This window comes from Macaca mulatta, chromosome 17, assembly GCF_049350105.2.
Source record: "Macaca mulatta isolate MMU2019108-1 chromosome 17, T2T-MMU8v2.0, whole genome shotgun sequence".
NCBI lineage: Eukaryota > Metazoa > Chordata > Mammalia > Primates > Cercopithecidae > Macaca > Macaca mulatta.
In genome coordinates this window covers 90,591,624-90,609,887 of record NC_133422.1, presented here as the reverse complement: position 1 = coordinate 90,609,887, position 18,264 = coordinate 90,591,624, and the positions used below count along the sequence as shown (strand labels likewise).

At 34.2% G+C, this 18,264-nt stretch overlaps 1 protein-coding gene across 2 annotated transcripts in view; it reads left to right on the top strand.

Moving 5' to 3' along the window:
- The window catches only part of UGGT2 (UDP-glucose glycoprotein glucosyltransferase 2), a 244,134-nt gene that overhangs the window by 168,126 nt on the left and 57,744 nt on the right, over window positions 1-18,264 (top strand). For both annotated transcript variants that reach the window (XR_013407674.1, XM_015121325.3), the window contains exons 30-34: window positions 5,595-5,679; window positions 9,309-9,394; window positions 12,177-12,272; window positions 13,397-13,481; window positions 16,737-16,919. Coding sequence is in view for 1 of the 2 variants with exons in the window: in XM_015121325.3 (XP_014976811.3) it covers window positions 5,595-5,679; window positions 9,309-9,394; window positions 12,177-12,272; window positions 13,397-13,481; window positions 16,737-16,919 (535 nt within the window). In the remaining variant the exon portion in view is untranslated. The remainder of the gene's footprint in view (window positions 1-5,594; window positions 5,680-9,308; window positions 9,395-12,176; window positions 12,273-13,396; window positions 13,482-16,736; window positions 16,920-18,264) is intronic.

The following is an 18,264-nucleotide window of genomic DNA, read 5'->3' as shown; positions in this document are numbered from 1 at the left end:
TTCAAAGATTTATTACTTACAAATCTTGGGCAAGAATGGCTCCATTTCTAGGTCACATGAGGCAAGAATGAAGAGGAGTCAGGCAGAGAGAAAGAGCATGCACACAACTAACAGTATATATAAGGAGATAGAGCATGGGTCACTTTTGGTCTGTTTGAAGGGAAGGCAGGACAACAGAAGCCCAGTTTGCGAGGCAGGAAGGGTGCCTCTAAGTTCTTATCTTTGGCTACCAGCTAGACCCATTTGGGTATGATATTCTAATGCCTAGGCAGCAACCCATGCTACCTTGCTGTGTCATTCCCATTACAGATACACAGTTCCTACCCTCCCAAAACTCATTCCAGTAGAAAAGATAGTCAAGAAAATGAGTGACTATTACATGTTCTAAGTTTTATGAAAGACTGCTATGATAGTATAGAAAATGAGCAAAATAGACTGTAACATTTATATTGACCCTTATAAAAGCCATGGTTTCAAGATATAATTTTAAGAAGCATTCATGCTTTGTTTCAGCTTTTTAAATTTTGTGCAAACTACATTGCCAGGAACTCAGTATTTCTATATCTGCCACTACTGTTTCACCATTATGTTTTGCAAAGGGAGAAACCCTTTATTTGAATTGTAAGTCAAATCCCTTCTGTACCACCAACTATCTGTATGATCTTGTATAAGTTTCTTTGCTATTTGTAGTCTTTATTTCCTCGTTACAAAAGGGAATAATCCTACCTCCCTTGTGGGGTTTTGCTAAGGACTAAATGAGAAAATCATCATAGAATATTGAGTAAATGTCCATTTCCTCTCCACTTATTCCTTCTTTACAAATGCAGTTATACAATAGCACATGTATTATGTAAAACTAAAACTATACATGATTTAGTTTCTATTTTATCTTCTTTACTATTATTGTCTATCATACACAGTTCATAAAGATGTTTTAGAGAGAAAATAGTTCTGATGTTATATTTGAAGTACCACTAACATATTAGTGAAAATTGTTTTTTCTCATTCACAGACAACTTTTGGCAGTAGAAATAACTAACAAATTTGTTTGTATTATAAACAATAAAACCATATACTTAGTCATAATTTAATTCTACATATGATTAATGTTACTAGCTATCCAAAATAGAAAAAAAATACATGTTACTGTATAATAAAAAGTCTAACAAGGTCAATATAAAATATGACAAAAACTGGTGTTGTTTATCCTAAGGTTTATGTTTTAATTCTAATTGGTATTAACTTTATAATTAGGAAAAATATTCCTGAAACCTGCTAAAAATCTAAGCTAAAATAATATTAATATGAGTTTCTAAGTTCAGATTTTAAAGCTATGACTAAATTATTTGATATTTTTAAATTTGGCTTTCCACTTCTGAGGCATATCTGTGTCTGTCAATCTTTTTATAGTCTTTAACTGCAGATTATTTGTGTATACTCAGTATTGGCTGTTACTTACCTTGAATACAAAAAGTCTCAAAATTATTCTCCTTTATTTCTTTGTAGTTCTACCAAAATTAGACAAATGCTGCTCAGATTTTTCTAATTGTAGACAATACTTTATGCACCTTCAATGCCAAATTACTGTGCTAGACTTCTCACTTGAAATCTTTAGAAAGATCTTTTCTGCCAAAGTAATACTTGTAATTAATTTTAGTTTGGTACCTTTGAGACTGAACTGTTTCTCCTATGTTTTTTACAGGAGGAAGGAGAGAGATGTTAAACAAGGTTTTCCGTTCTTTCTCCGCAGGTACTTGAGTTGGTCCGCCGTAACTTTGCTGGTTCTGTAGTAGTTAAAACTCACTCTCTGTGTACTCTTAAAAGTTCTCTATTGCTGTACTTCACTCTCTAGTTTCCTGGTTCTGTTGGTGTGGTCTCCTCGTACCTCCTGGTTGCCATATTGGCAGGACACATGACTACCCAGTCGTAACAACAAACCAAATCGCTCTCCTTCTTGGCTGCATCTGATCTGTAGAAATACTTACACATCAGTTGCCCAACAAACTCTAGTTCAGACCAGTTGCAGAGGCAATAAGCACTCTCCCGACTTTTCAATTAAAGCAATTAATCAGTCCTCAAATATCCAATCCTGCTCCATGGTACACTTTTAACTTTCCCACACACGAGTCCTCTCTGCATCCCAGCTTCAGAATATGTATTGCAAAGTGTTTTCTCCTTAAAGTGTCTACCTTACTGAGTTTAGAATGAGAAGGCAATACTCCTCCCCTTCCATCCTCACAGGGTATAGTGGTGGAGACTCACAATCTGGCAACAGCTCTCTGTAAGGAAACTCTTCTGCCTTCATCTCACACAATCCCTTTTCTGAACATTTTTATATGCTTAATCTCTCTGAGGAGCAAACTGCATATTGTGAGGGTATTGAGAATGGATGACTATGCATACTCACTTCGGTGTCTGGTAGCTATCTCATTGGTATTTCAGTGGAAGCATTCTAGCATCCTTTTACCCTTACCCCCAATATTCTATTTAGTTCTTTGCTATCATATTACCATTAGTTAAATGTAAATTTTAATGAATTCACTATTGATCACAGTTTATATATGTCTATTAATTTTCACATTCATTTTATGTTTAGATGGTGTCTTAAGCCATTTTTTGCTGCTGTAATAGAATACCTGTGACTGGGCAATTTATAATGAACAGAAATTTATTGGTTCATAGTTCTGGAAGGTTGGAAAGATTGAGGGACAGCGTCTGGCAGAAGCCTTCTTGCTGCATTGCCCTATGGCAGAAGGCAGAAGTACAAGAGAGAGCAAGAGAGGGCCAAACTTGGCCTTTTGTGATAGCACCACTTCCACCCAATGAAGGTGGAGCCTCATCACCTATAATTGCCTGTTAAGGATCCCACCTCTTAATACTGTCGCAGTGGCAATACAGTTTCAACATGAGTTTTGGAGGGGAGGGACATTCAAATCGTAGCAGATGGCTGACTTCACATATTATCACAGAAGTATTTAACGCAAGCAATTGGATGCTTTTACATTGTGTTAGAAAGGATTGGTGGAGCAAGCTCTCCAGGAGGGCTGGATCCTAGGAATGCTTGAGAACAAAGCCAAGGAACTGACCAACCAGAAAGAGCTGCTACTTTCCCATCATCAGAAGTGAGAGAAAGTTAGAAGCTGCTGCCAGCAACACATCAACTGGCCTTTGGTACCCAGAAAACTAAGCAATTACACACTGGAACACTGATGTAGAAAACCTCAATGTCTCCATGACTATGCTTGACAAAAGAAGCTAGGCAAGCGTCAGCACATTGCCCCACTCACTTCTAAGTTCCAAATAATATGCAAATGTATCTATCTGTTTAGCAGAATCTAATTATCAACCAAAACCTTAGCTGCAAAAGAATTGAGTAACAACAACAAACAAAAATGGGTGTAGCTTTCTAACTCCTGCAGTGTAGAAGATGAGATGTTGCCTGCCATATCATAATATACAACACCTTTCCACAAATAAGTTTTTTCAGAGACATTAGTGGTGTACCCTCAAATGTTTAAAACTTTGAGGTGGTCCTCAAAGGTTTAAAAATTTCTTTTGCAGTTCCATATGAATTATAACTTTCCTAAGTATTGAATAACAGCATTATAATTTTATTCAGAATGCTTGAAACAAGGCTTCATCATTGTTTATTACCAGTTAGTGTTTTGGATGAAAAATATGAGGCCAATCTGATTTACATTTCTTCTCTGAAAATATAAATGATTTTTTAGAATTTCAGGAGGCATATGTATGAGTGCTCTTTTTTATTAATCATGCTTTCTGACACATAGTGAATTCTTTCGTTTTGAAGTAAATGGATTTTACTGAGATTCAGTATTCTCTTGAATCTCATTGAGAATATGAATTATTTGAATGCTTCCCTTTTTTCTGCATTAATGCCTTATCAATGAAGTCCATTTCCTCTGACTGCTTAGCTTGTTGCCTTCATTTACGCTGCTCATTTTCCTCATGTATCCAGAGGTTTCAGGTGCTTGGCATTGTAGGTAAAGGTCTGATAGTACAGTGGTGAAGGGCTAGACTATCTAGACTAATTTGGATCTAGGATAATAATTGTACTTTCCTCAAAGGATGGTTGTGTGGATTAAGCGAGTGAGCATCTATGAAGTGCTTAAAACAGTGCCTGAAATAAAATGAGAGCTCATCACCATTACTACCTCTGCTACCTGATGGAAATGGAAAAAGATCTGCTTTAGAATTTGTCTAGGTCTAGCTGTAGTGCTATGCTAGCTGGCTTTATACTCTGGGTCTCAGTGGACAGGGGATTAAATGTCTAAAGTTGCCACTGCCCTTGAGCAGTGTTTGTGACTATAAGCAGCTGAAAGTTTTTAAGAAATTTGACAGTATTTCTACAATACAAATGAGATCCTTTTTTTTTTTTTCTTTTGCAGCAGGGTCTCTCTTGCCCAGACGGAAGTGCAATAGCACAATCACGGCTCACAGTTCACTGGAGCCTCAATCTGCCAATCTCAAGCAATCGTCCTACTTTAGCCTCCTAACTAGCTGGCCACCACAGGCACTGGCCACCACACTCAGTGGCCACCACACAGCTAATTTTAAAAAAAAATTTGCAGAAACGAGGTCTCACTGTGTTGCCCAGGCTGGTCTCAAACTCCTGGACTCAAGCGATTCTCCCACCCCAGCCTCCCAAAGTGCTGGGATTACAGGCGTAAGCCATCACACCTAGCTTCTTCCTGTTTTCTAGTAGTGATTGTTGGACAGAGTTCTGCCTGCTACTTTGGTTTAACCACCTGAACTCAGGAATTGGGAGTAAGAGAAAGTCAAAGACATGTCAGTCATGATAGTGCTAGACTCCCCAGGTGTTCATTTTGGAAAAATATTAAAAGTATATATTATATATAACAACTCAAAAGTAGCTACTGATTTGACATCTGATTACTTCCCCTTCAACAAAATTCAACTTTATTGTAAATATGATAGAATTTTTTAGTCCATAGTGAGAATGGTTTGAAAAAATAATTTTGGAGCACAATTGTCGTATTTGTTTAAGCAATTTTGAAAAAGGGAGAAAAAACTGCATTATATGTAATACAAAATGGAAACATTCAAGTGATGCAGATGGACATCACAGACACATTTTCAGTCTCATTAGTTTCACAATGCTTTTCAAATTTTGGCATTTGAAAATGACTGGTGGATATTAAAAAGTTAGTGTAGAACTCCGTTGATATATAAACAACTTTGAAGTGTAAAAAATTGTAACTATCATTGCAATATATCAGGGATATGAAAGATTTTAGTTTTGTGATAGTCTTGGTATATAACAGCAAAGATAAGCCGTAATTTGAATGTTCAGAGTGATTGGGTAGTGTTGAATTTAATGAGTTACTTTTGTACAATTTTAATGTATACTAAGTTAAAATTTATTGGATAATTTTGAAAACTACAGCATATTATAGTATATCTTAATTGACTGTAGAAACAGAAGAACATGATATATGCACTAGTGATTTTGGACTTATGTTTATTGCAAAATGAGTTTATTCTGTTATTTCTGCCATCATAATTGTATGTCTGTTCTTAAATTAATTATGGACACATTTTTCTACTTTCAGGCATGAAGGAACTGACTCTCAAGCAGACCTAGAAGATATCATTGTTGTATTAAACAGCTTCAAAAGCAAGATACTGGAAGTAAAAGTATGTGGGGCAGAGGTTTTTATAGGCTTTGTTCTTAATATTAAGAATTATCTTCTTTGTTTTTTAATTAATTGATTTATTTTACAACTAACTTTACAATTTTACAACCTAAAATGTTATATTTGAACTCCAGCAGTAAAAAAAAGAAGAGGATTTAGTTCACAAAGGAAAACAACTTGAAGATAGAAAAGAAGGATTTTTTTTTACATTATGATAACTGTGAATATATCTACTAAATCTATCTGTAGCCAAATAATGTTACAAATTGGACTCTAGAGATGAGATCAGGAACATGCACTGAAAAATTAGTTCTAAAAAGAGAAGGTGATGTTTTTTAAAGAGGGAGAGAAAGGGAGTTTTTAATGATAGCAGATTTTTTTTGGACCAACCCTCCTGCTTAAAACTAGTGAAAATATTAGATACAAGTTTTTAAAAATCTTAAAAACAACGAGGAACTGATAATCAGATAATAAGGATAATAAGGAAACACAAAACCAAAATTAAAGGGAAAATAAGAGTCTAGTGAAATAAGCAAGCACAGAAACTTCTCTTGACCCAAGGAAGCTACTGTTGTCCTGGGAACATTTTTCTGTCCTGTCACACTTTAAACTACCATTTTTATTTATTTTGATGGGTTAGGGAACAAAAATTAAAACCTAGAAACTCAAATAAAATAATCTATTAGAAGACCCTCTCTACAATAAACTAGCTCTATTTTCAGGCTAAGGATGAAACATAAAAAATTATTCCTCAGATTCTTTTCACCCAAATTTGTGTCAGCTAAGTAGGCCAGGGAATCCTGAACCTTGAATTGGTACTAAAATCTTTCCAGATTGATAGGATATAGAGATATCTAGAAGAGACATCCATAAATCTCTGGAATAAGATTACAATAGCCTAAGCTGCAAATCAAATTTTTCTGGTATAAAGGCCAACTCATAGTCAAAGTTAACCAACCAACAAAACCAGCAGAAACAGAAAACCGATACACAAAGACTCAAGATATTAGAATTATTAGAATAACCTCTGAAACAGCTGTACTTTTTTTAAAGAAATTAAAGATGAGTTTGAAAATAATTGCAGGGAACATGAAACTATAAAACATGTATATCAGATTTTTTTAAAGTAGAACTTTGGACCTGAGTAATACAATACCAAAATTAATAATTCAGTAGATAGCTTTAACATGCCTTAAGAGAAAATTAGCAAGTTGGGAGATAGGCCAGAAAAAGTATACCGAATGCAACAGAGACAGGAAAAAAAGAAAATATAGCAGAGAGCATTCACACACACACACACGCACACGCTAGTGTGAAAGTCTAAGATTACCAGTAGTGGATTTAAAACTGGCTCTGCCACTCACTAGCTATATGACCTTGGACGGATTACTTAATCTCTTTCTGTCTCATTTCCTCATCTGTAAAATAGTGTTGACAATAGAATATACCTTACAGAACTGTTATGAAGATAAGATAAAGCACTTTATGAGTATTTGTTGGATAAATAAAATTAACCTAAATGGAATTTCAAAGATAATTAAAGAATGGAGTACAAGTAACATTTGAAGCAATAATGACTAAGAATTTTTATGAATTGATGAAAGATACCAATTACAAATATTCTACAACCTACCCATACCTAGGTCTTTTAGTAGTTTGTTTTTGTTTTTGTTTTGAGACAGAGTCTCACTCTGTTGCTCACCCTGGAGTGCAGTGGCCCAATATTGGCTTACTGCAGCCTCCATCTCCAAGATCAAGTGATCCTCCTGCCTCAGCCTCCTGAGTAACTGGGACCACAGGCATGTGCTACCACACCTGGCTAATTTTTGTGTTTGCGTGTATTTTTTGTATTTTTAGTAGAGGTGGGGTTTCACTATGTTGGCCAGGCTGGTCTTAAACTCTTGACCTCGAGTGATCCACCCACCTCGGCCTCCCAGACTGCTGGGATTACAGGCATGAGCTACCACGCCCGACCACCTTCAGTTTGTTTTCTAATAACACAGTTTTATCGCCTAACCATCTGTTTCTCAGAATTACAGTAAAAAGATAGAAAAACAGGAGAAAAGATAAGCAACATAGAGGATCAGCCCATGAAATCCAATAGCCTACTAAGAGGAATTCCAGAAACAACAGAGAAGATGGAGGAGGGAAAGTGTCCTAAAGCTGAGAGAGAAAAATGTTCATGTCAAAAGAGTCCACAAATTATGAAGTAGGATGAATGAAAATGGCCCATATAAGATTATAATAGCTACTAAGAAGGAAAAGTGCGTAACTGCAACAGAATGACACTTAACACTAGTATCAAAATTTCATTTTCAAAATACTTAGCTGTTAAAAGACAGCAAAAGCTTTCAGTGTTTTGAGGAAAATTATTTCGAACCCAAGATTGTGTATCTAGCCAAATTCTTAATCAAATGTGAAGGTAAAAAGTTAGTTTCTGAAGTATGAAGATTTAGAAAAATTATTTTTCATACCCCTTCTTGGAGACATTTGGCAGTACAATGAAGATGAAAATCAAGATCAAGAAAGAAGATCAGTAGTTCAAGAAATGGTGAAACTAGTCTGTAAACCAATGTAAAGAAAATCTAGAAAGAAACAGTTAATTGTTGAACTTTAAGAAAAATGTCTTCAGGTAGACAAGAATTCCAGACAATTAGATAACATGAATAATAAACTGGAAAAGATTATGTCTGTGATAAAGAAGACATATTTGTATATCTCCCCACAAGAAAAAATAAGGACCATGAAATTCCAGGAAAAAATAGTTCTCTGCTGGTGGAATGTAAGAAAGGAAAATTAATCTGAACCAGCAAGAGTCTTCTGGGAGTGGCACGGTGACCATAGGAGGAAACTATAACTATGCTGTACTATACTAAAACTATAACTACACAGAGGAAATAGAGTTTTAGTAGATTTTCCGACTCTTCAATGGTTAATTTTTACACTGTCATAATGAACACTTTTTACTGATTTTCAAGTTTTAGAATCACCATAGCAAAATGCAACAGACACAATTATGTTTACTGAACTAAATGTAAATATTATCAGTATTTACAAATGCTAAAGTCAAGGTTTAACTAATATAAGTTGGGAGGTAGAAGGAAATCATAGAAATAGTAGTGTCCTTATAAACAGATTATACCCGAGAAACTGTTGGGATTGTGGGAATAAAAAAAGAGATTTAGATACTATTTAAAGTGACAAAAAATACTCAGTAGAAGAACTGAAGATAAACATATTACTACCAAAATTTCCAGACAAATAGGGAAAGGGAAGGATGACAATAAGTGAGCTATTCATCTGTCATCACAAAGAGTAAATAATGTCTAAACTCTAAATTCAGAAATACTAGTAGATAATGCCTAAAGCTGATAAATTAGTAAACACAAGTGCAAGCACATTATTTAGCAATATGGAAGTAACCACCAAAGAAACTGAACAAAGAGGTTGAATTGATAGTTGAAGACCAGATTGTTTACAACGTTGTGCTAAGATATTGCCTGTCTTTGGTTACTGCAGCTGTCAATCTTAGATTTTTATGGGTAATCTCGCCCAGTATGTTTCACTTTCTAACCATACAGCACGATATTAAAGCAGCCAAATTCTAATCTTTTTTGCCTTGCTATCTAGGTGAAAAAAGAAACAGGCAAAATTAAGGAAGATATCCTTACCAATGAAGATGAAAAAACAAAAGGAATGTGGGATTCCATTAAAAGGTAATTACTAATGAATATTTTAACACATAGCTAGATTGATCCAGAAGTCTAGTATGTGGAAGTTCCACAGGCAGTGAAAATTTAAGTAAAGCAAAGGTCCTCTAATCTAGGAGGGATAAGATAAATACATAAATGTTACTACTATGTACAAGATAGGAAACTAGAGCTGTAAGACAGATGAAAATAAAATACTGGACAAACCAATGGAGAAAAATTATACATCCACTTACAAGGAACCTCAGGAAATACTCCTTGACGAAGTGTGTGGCAAAGATCTGTTTTAAAGGACAAGACAGGATTTCAAAAGTTAAAGATTGAGTGAAGGCGGTTACACGAAGGCAAAAAGATTGGATATGTTCCTCAAAGAAAAGAAAGTCGCCTAGCTAGCTGCAACTTGAAAATAATAGGGACTGTTTATATTAGATTGATACCTATACTGTTTTATTGTTAGTTTAAAAAGGAACACAGGCCAGGCGTTGTGACTCACACCTATAATCCTAACACTTTGAGAGGTGATGACAGGAGGATTGCTTGAGCCCAGGAGTTCAAGGCTAGCCTGGGCAACATAGTGAAACCCTGTATCTACAAAAAGTTTAAAAATTATCTAGTCACAGTGGCATGTATCTGTAGTTCCAGTTACTCAGAAGGCTGAGGTGGGAGGATTGCTTGAGTCTGGGAGGTCAAAGCTGCAGTAAGTCAAGATTGCAACACTGCACTCCAGCCTGGGTGACAGAGTGAGACCCTGTCTCGAAAAACAAACCTACATAAGGAATATATTGACTCAGATATCTAAAGAATCCAGGAGTATACCTGGCATTGGCCATTGGGTGATGTGGTATGGATACAGTCTTTCTCCATCTCTTAGGTCTACTCTTTCTGTGTGTCCTTCATTTTAAGATAGACTTTTAAAATTAAAAGTTTACTATTTCCAGTGGAAGGAAAATCCCTCTTTCCAAACAGTTCCAGTAAAAGTTCCAAGGCTGATTCATGGGTCCAGCTATAGCTATGTGTCCCAAACTGAACTGATTTCTGTGACTCTGATAACCAAGCGTGAGTCATACGCCTACTTCAAGAACTGGTGGGAAGGCCTGTCCCGCCTAAACCTCATAGGATGAGATGGGAGGAGGAATGATTCCCCCCAAAATACCAGGTTGTTACTAGAAGGGGAACAGGTGTTAGGTGAGCAAAAACAAAATCTGTCTCCTGTAGATGCACGTTGTAAAGAACTTTGAATGTCCATTTTAGAGATTTGAACCCTATGTGAGCTATGATGGCAAACCATTAATCATTTTGATCAAAGATAAGAAATAGAAATGTTAGCCAAAATAGGTTCATCAACTTAAACATATTTGGTTATACTAGTCAAAAACACTTCCATCATTTTGGATTTTGCCCAGTTTAAGCCTCTTTTTCTATAGTTGACTCCTTGTTTGGTAAGAAAAATCATGTTACTGTCACAGTGTGTGCTTTGAACAAGTTACTGATAAAGGATCGAGGCCACTCATTGAGATGATTTAGAGGGTAGGTATGTTTGACAGGGGATAATGGAATAGAATCTGAACAATTTTAAGAGTATCCATCTAAGAGCTTCCATTAAAATTAGAAGGTAGAGATAAGAATGATTGAAGATAACTGTTTAATTATGGTATAGCCACTTGCTATATAAAAAGGATACCAAAAACAAAATATAGCCGCTTGCTATATAAAAGGGATACGAAAAACAAAATGCTTTGTTAGAAACAGAGATGGTAAGTTTTTGGGACGTTAACTGCTCCAGATACATAGTATTGTGTGTCTTATGATGCTTTGACTTTTTTCATCTTAATTTTAGTTCTAACTTAGAATGATTATTTTTTCTTGCCACTGAATCAACTTCTTTTCTTATTTGGGAGATTACAAGATTTGAAAAATGCTTCTGTCTATAACAATCTTATATTTTGCAAAATACCTTTAATGATGACTGTAAGTTTACCAAATTTTATTCATTCTAAATATCTGTTTATATAAAAATACTTTAAAATGTTTAGGAAGAAAAAGATGAATTTGTACTTTATGAATACTGTAAATAAAAGATTCAGTCATTTTTGTATATGAAATGGGCCTATACAAAAATAAAATGGAGGTGGTCTAACTCCAAAAATGTAATGAAAATGACAACTGGGCCCAGATGACGCTACCATGATATAAACCAGGGAGTAGACATGGCTCCCTAGTGCTTTCTTTGTCATGGAAATCATCCACAGTACCAAGAGGGTATTCCATACCCTGCGTGGAGGAGAAAATCTGCTTGGTCAGAGGAGCTCCAAATTGTAGATGGTGGTTTAAAAATATTTTAGCGTTGGTGAGCCCCATCAGCAGCACTCAAGACACCTACCCTGTTACCACGTACATTCTTGCTGTGCTATAGTTCCACACTTCCGCATTCTGTTCCTTCCCTCATTATTGGCCTGTTTAAAGTTTCAGTACACTAGATATGGCCATGTCAAGCTGTAATTCATTCTTTGTTCTGAAAACAACCTTTGACAACTCACAGATATTAAAAAATAACAGCCCATTCACCTAGAGACAATATAATTATATTCCATATTGCAAATTAAAAAAAAACTCATAAAGTTTCAAATGATATTGTCAAATATTTTAATATTAGTTTGTAAATATTATAGTGTTTATAGCTTAACTATTTTGAAATACAGTTCTATATTTAGTGCTTGTATTTAGTATTTAGGCACACAATGTTTCCATATGTATGTTTAAGAAATGTCAATTACTTTTTTATTCCAAGTTTCACAATAAGGTTGCATAAAGAAGAAGAAAAGGAAAAAGATGTCCTAAACATTTTTTCAGTTGCTTCTGGTCATTTATATGAACGTTTTTTAAGGTAGGTATATTTTTTAACTTTATATTTTGAAGAAGAAATATTTACATGGTTCAAATTTCAAAAAAATTAAAGGAATATACACTGGGGGAAAAAAAATTCCCGCCTCTGTTTCCTTGATACGCAGTTCCTTTTCTCACAGGAAACCCATAGTATTATTTTTACATCCTGCTAAAGAGATACACACACACGTGTAAATATATATATGTGTGTATATTTATTTATTTATTTATTTCAGTTTTTTAAGTCCTTTTACCCAAATAGTAACAAAGAACATACTACTTTACACCTTGCTTTTTTTTTTTACTTAAAATTATGAAGTAAGTATATTTAAATATGAAATTTCATGAGTTTTGGCTTGATTTGAAATATTGGTTTTCTTCAAGGCTAGCAAGTAGACATTTTGGATAGGTAAGAATATATATATACACACACACAATATATATATATTTATATATACAGTACTTACTATATACAGTATTTACTATATATACATATATATATAATTTACTATTGTAAATTATCAGTTTCCAGTGAAGAAAACCTTGTTTTACAAAAAGGAAGGGAATGAGGGGAGAAATGCATATTGCAAAGTACAAAAGGCTATTTTTAAACAGTTAATATAGAAAGGTCACAGAGAATAACTCAAAAATATTTGAATTGTAGCACTGATACATTAAAATGGAACTTTAGATTCATTTGTATCCTTTCCATTCAGAGGTTTAGGTTAGCAAACCACATGACCCATCCAGTGAATTCGTCAATATAGATAGGTCATTCAGCTCCTCAGGGTCTGCAGACTTATTATTAATCACACAGTCATAGACAACTGGGCCCAAATGAAGCTACCATGATGTATATGTATTCATCCTTACACATTACACACTTGATAAACCATATTTTAGTTTGTTTCTTCACATTTCATTGTGAAAACCTTCTAATTCATACCTTCAATTATTTAAAAGCCTTTAAAAAGACCTATGTAACAAACCTGTATGTTCTGCACATGTATCCCAGAACTTAAAGTGAAATTTTAAAAATTAAATTTTAAAAAACACTTCAAGGTTAAAAAAAAATGAACTCCTGTTACTGTTAACGTATATTGGGTTTAATATTCTTTTATACAGAATTATGATGCTTTCTGTTTTGCGTAACACCAAAACACCAGTGAAATTCTGGTTGCTAAAAAATTATCTCTCACCGACATTTAAAGTAAGTACATAGCTTTTTTTGTAGAATGGTTAATGTTTGAATAGTAAATTATTTGTATCATTGTAAGTTTATATGATATTTCTCTTTTCAGAATGAGCTTTTTGAAATGTATATTTTAAAGACTTTTTAATAAATTTTAAAATAATATTTAGTATTTTCATGTAGCTTAAGAAAAATTCTGTGCACTTTTTATTTAGAGATGTTCAAAGGAGAGGACAGTAGAAGACTATATTTTTAAGTAAAATCAAAATCAGAATGACTAGTAGTTTTTCATGATAATAATTAAATACAATTTGGCAATGAAAATATATACAGATTTTCAATTAAGAGAAATGGATTCTGTCATTTTTGCAAAGATAGGCAGAAACAGTAGTAGTATCAAGAAAATACAAAGAGTATGCCTATACCATAGAAAATAGTTTTACAGTACTGAAAACAAAAAAACTCTTTCGTCTGTGTAGTGCATTGATTGCTGGGCAGCAGGATCTGAGGCATTTTATATTTAGAAGATTTCAGGTGATCAACATCTATTACCCTTTACTCAGAGGCCCCATACACTTGCTACAAAGTATACTCTGTTTCTTCCTATTCTCCCTACAGCATAATCAAATTCCATGAAATTTAGTGTCTCCACAGCAATTTGGTGTCTCATTCACCAGCATTTCAAATGAGTTTTTTTTTTTTTCTAGACCGAAAGCAGTGGGAAAACAGAAGTAAAACTAGCCAAGCATGCTTTTATTCCTTAATATTTCTAGGCATGATGCCAAGTGTTTAACTCACGTTATTCAATTGTTTTTCATAACAATCCCATGTGATAAGAAAACCAAGAGTCAAAAATTACGTAACTAGCTTTCACAGTTGAGAGGTACCTGAGACCACTTTTAGATTCTTTAACTTACTAGAAGGATTCATAAAACTGCAGAAAACAGCTATGCTCACAGTTTTTATAGCAAAAGGACACAAATAAAATCAGCAAAAGGAAGAGATGCTTAGGGTAAGGTCCGGGGAGACCAGACACAAAGTTAACAATTGTCCTCTCCCATTAGAATCCACTCCCAGTGGATAGCACTTATTTCTTCCAGCAACAGTGTGTGAGGGTACTCATGGAGTGTTGCCACGCAGGGAAGCTCATTCAAACTTTGGGGTCCAGAGTTTTCATTAAGGATCAGCTGTGTGGACTTGGCTAACAGCCTGCATAGCTAACCTTAGCCTCTAACCCCTTCAGATGTTGAACTGATGCCTTGTGGCCCAAGACCCTCACTACAGATAACATCATTAGCATACAATATCTAGTGTGGTCCAAGGTCTGCAGATAAACATAGACATTCTTATTAGTCAGGAAATTCCAAGAGTAGAGGGTATTTCCTGGGAGATAAGGTGAAGGGCCATACTTTTCTTTGAGCAAGAATCATCCTTTATAGGATAGGCCTGAGATGAAACAGCTAATTAGAAACCTGAGATTTGAACCCACGCATTCAGACCTCAGGTACTTAACCTTATGTGACAGCCCATTTCCCCTCCACCACCAACAGTGTCTCCTCCTATGCTCATTTGACAGTAGGAAAACAAAACAAAACAAAAACAAAACCCAAAAAAAAAAACAGAAAAGGAACCCATAAATATAGAAAATAAGTTATACTATTTTTCTAATTTTTAACGTGTTATCCTAGTAATCAGACACTGAGTAAGGGAGTATTTAACCCTAAATAGACTGAAATAGAAAAATCTAAAGATTCTCTTAGCAGGAAAAGATATTGTTCACCAGAACAATAGTGCTAGTCTGGATTAGAAAGTCTTGTTCCACTGCATGGCCAAAAGAAATACTGTATTTGAAGTAGTATTTTCCTTCTTTTTGTGATGTGTTTCTTTCTTTCAAAATTTTTCCTTTGAAAACTTTTTAGTGAAATATAACATATACTCAGAAAAGTGCACAAATCATGAAATGTAGCTTTGGAGTTTTACAAACTCAAACATCTGTGTGAACCAGCAGCCAGATACAGAAGCCGCTGGGTACTTTAGATTTGTTCCTACCAGTTTAGAAAAGTCATACCTCCTCTCTTCATTCAAATATTTGCTAAAATTATACGTACTTAGGCATAATTCTTTTCTGACAGCGCTATGCAAACTATAATTCCCTCTTCCTTTTTATTTTTCTTCATAGCACTTTTTTTCTGTAGATAACTTAATAGTTTATGTCTACCTACCTCCTCTAAAATACATGCCTCATGAAGGCCATAATTTGTATTTCTTTTGTTCACTAATGTACCCTTAGATCCTAGAACAGTGCCTGTTTCAGTGAATATTTTAACACATATTTAATGATGAAAAAATATTCTTTTTAATTTATCTGAATGCTTTATTTTATTTTGAAACCAAAACAATGACTCCTAGCAGCTGTTTTACCCATAATTTCGAGATTTCACAGATAAAATTGGTGCTTCTTGCATTTAAAAAAAATTTTAAATCTACATTTTTCTTACAAAATCAGAGAAAAAAATTAAACATATAACCAGCAACTAGTTTCAAGTAAGAATCAAGAGGTAAAATGCAAATTTCTATATTTATTCGTGTTTTCCAACTCCTTTTTCATTCTCTCAATATTTGAGCTCTTAACTAAATTTAGCCCACAGTATATTTCATTAACTGCTTCTGCTTTAAACAGGGAATAAGCTACTTCTAATCCTATAAGATAGTGAATCGAATATGAAATATTCAGACCATAATCAGTACTTTATATTTTTAAACCTTTAATTAAATAATGATATATCTCAAACATGAAGCTCCTGTATAGAATCTAATTTATCAGCTTAGAACTTATTTTGTGTTTTTTGTATCCTCTCTTCATCTTTACATCTGTGACCAACCAACCCGTTGACATATACATGAACTATTTGATATGTAGGTGTTCCAAGATCCAGAGGCTTTTTTTAAAGTCAGTTTTCTCAAGGCAGATGTTAACAATAAAAGTACGGGAACATTTGCCTTCTATTAATAAGTTTGTTAAATAATATAGTGCACTTATTTTTAGTGACATTAAATTATATAGTTTTATTTATACTTGTGTTTTCATATTTGTTAGCATTTTATTATTTCTCATTAATAAGTATGTTATAGAAGTAGTATTTAGACATTTTGCCTATTAGTTGATAGCAATTTATAGGAAACTTTACCTTTTTAATGTTAACTTTTTTCTCTAAAACAAAACTACTTTCTCTTGAACATATTGTTTGATTTTGTGTGTGTGTGTGTTTTTAGGAAGTAATTCCTCATATGGCTAAAGAATATGGATTCCAATATGAACTAGTTCAATATAGGTGGCCCCGTTGGCTTCGTCAGCAGACTGAAAGACAAAGGATTATTTGGGGTTACAAAATTCTTTTCCTTGATGTTCTTTTCCCACTAGCAGTGGACAAAATCATTTTTGTTGATGCTGACCAGGTAATAAGATTAACTACTGTTTTTAGTAATACTCAAACATTTTTTACACTTCTCTCTTAATATAGAAATTAATTCATGTTGCTTATGTTTATTATCTTCATTACAGTGCTTAAGATATGATTGTGATATATAAGCAAAGTATCTTTAAAAACAAAAAGTCAGAACTCCAGGGGAAAATTGGAAGCATTGTAAGAAGTACCAGTTATTATTTAGGACATGGAAGTTTTCTCCCTGAAGTAGTAGTTTTTACGTTTGCGAACTAAAACAAATACTTATATTAGTCATAATAACAGTAATTAAATGAATTCCTGTAAAGTACGAGCTGATATTTGTTTAAAATTAGCAATTTCTTCTTGCTAGAAAAGCTAGCAGTTCATACAACTCTTATTCTTCCACCTTCAACAGCATTCTTTCGCATTCAACCAATAACCAAATTCTCATCACTCTTATCACTTAAGGAAAAGAGCATTTTAAATTTGGCCAACTTATGCCTGTAGTCTCCGCACTTTTGGAGGCTGAGGTGTGGAGGAAAGCTTGAGCCTAGGAATTCAAGGTCACAGTGAGCTATAATCATGCCACCGCACTCCAGCCTGAGTGACAGAGTGAGACCCTATCTCTAAAAATAAAAGCAAATAAATTTGGCCAAAAAAAAAGAAAAAAAAAAAAAAACCAAGGCCCTCTGCTTTCAAAATTTATATGTCCAAAAATTATGACTTTTTCTTTTTCCCCCCTTGCATTGCTTTTGAATCATTAGTGGGAAAAAAAATATTTGAAAATACACAGAATTTCTAAGAAAAAGGTAATATGTAAATGAAAATATAAATTAAATGGATAAGTTAGAATTTATGTGGAACAAAAAGTATATTTTCAAGTCCTATATTAGAATGTACTCATATTCTAAACTCTTATTATTTTTGTACTCTATTCCAAATTGATAAATATGAAACATTACAATGTAAACTAAGAAAATAGCATTTCTAAACACACTTTTTTTTTTAAGAGACAGGATCTCACTCTGTCATCCAGGCTGGAGTGCAGTGGCACAGTCATAGCTTACTGCAGCCTCAGACTCCTGCGTTCGAGCCATCCTCCCACCTCAGCATCCTAGGAGCTGGAACTCCAGATGCACACCCCCACGCCTGGCTAATTTTTTTTTTTTTTTGTACAGACGGGGTCTCACTATGTTGCCCAGGCTGGTCTCAAACTTCTGGCCTCAAGCAATCCTCCCATCTTAGCCCCACACGTAATATTTAATATGATTCTTTCTCCTACCTTTCCTTCAACGTGTACACTAATATTTTTCTAGGAGGCTTGAGTGTATTCAAAAATAACATTGATATTATTT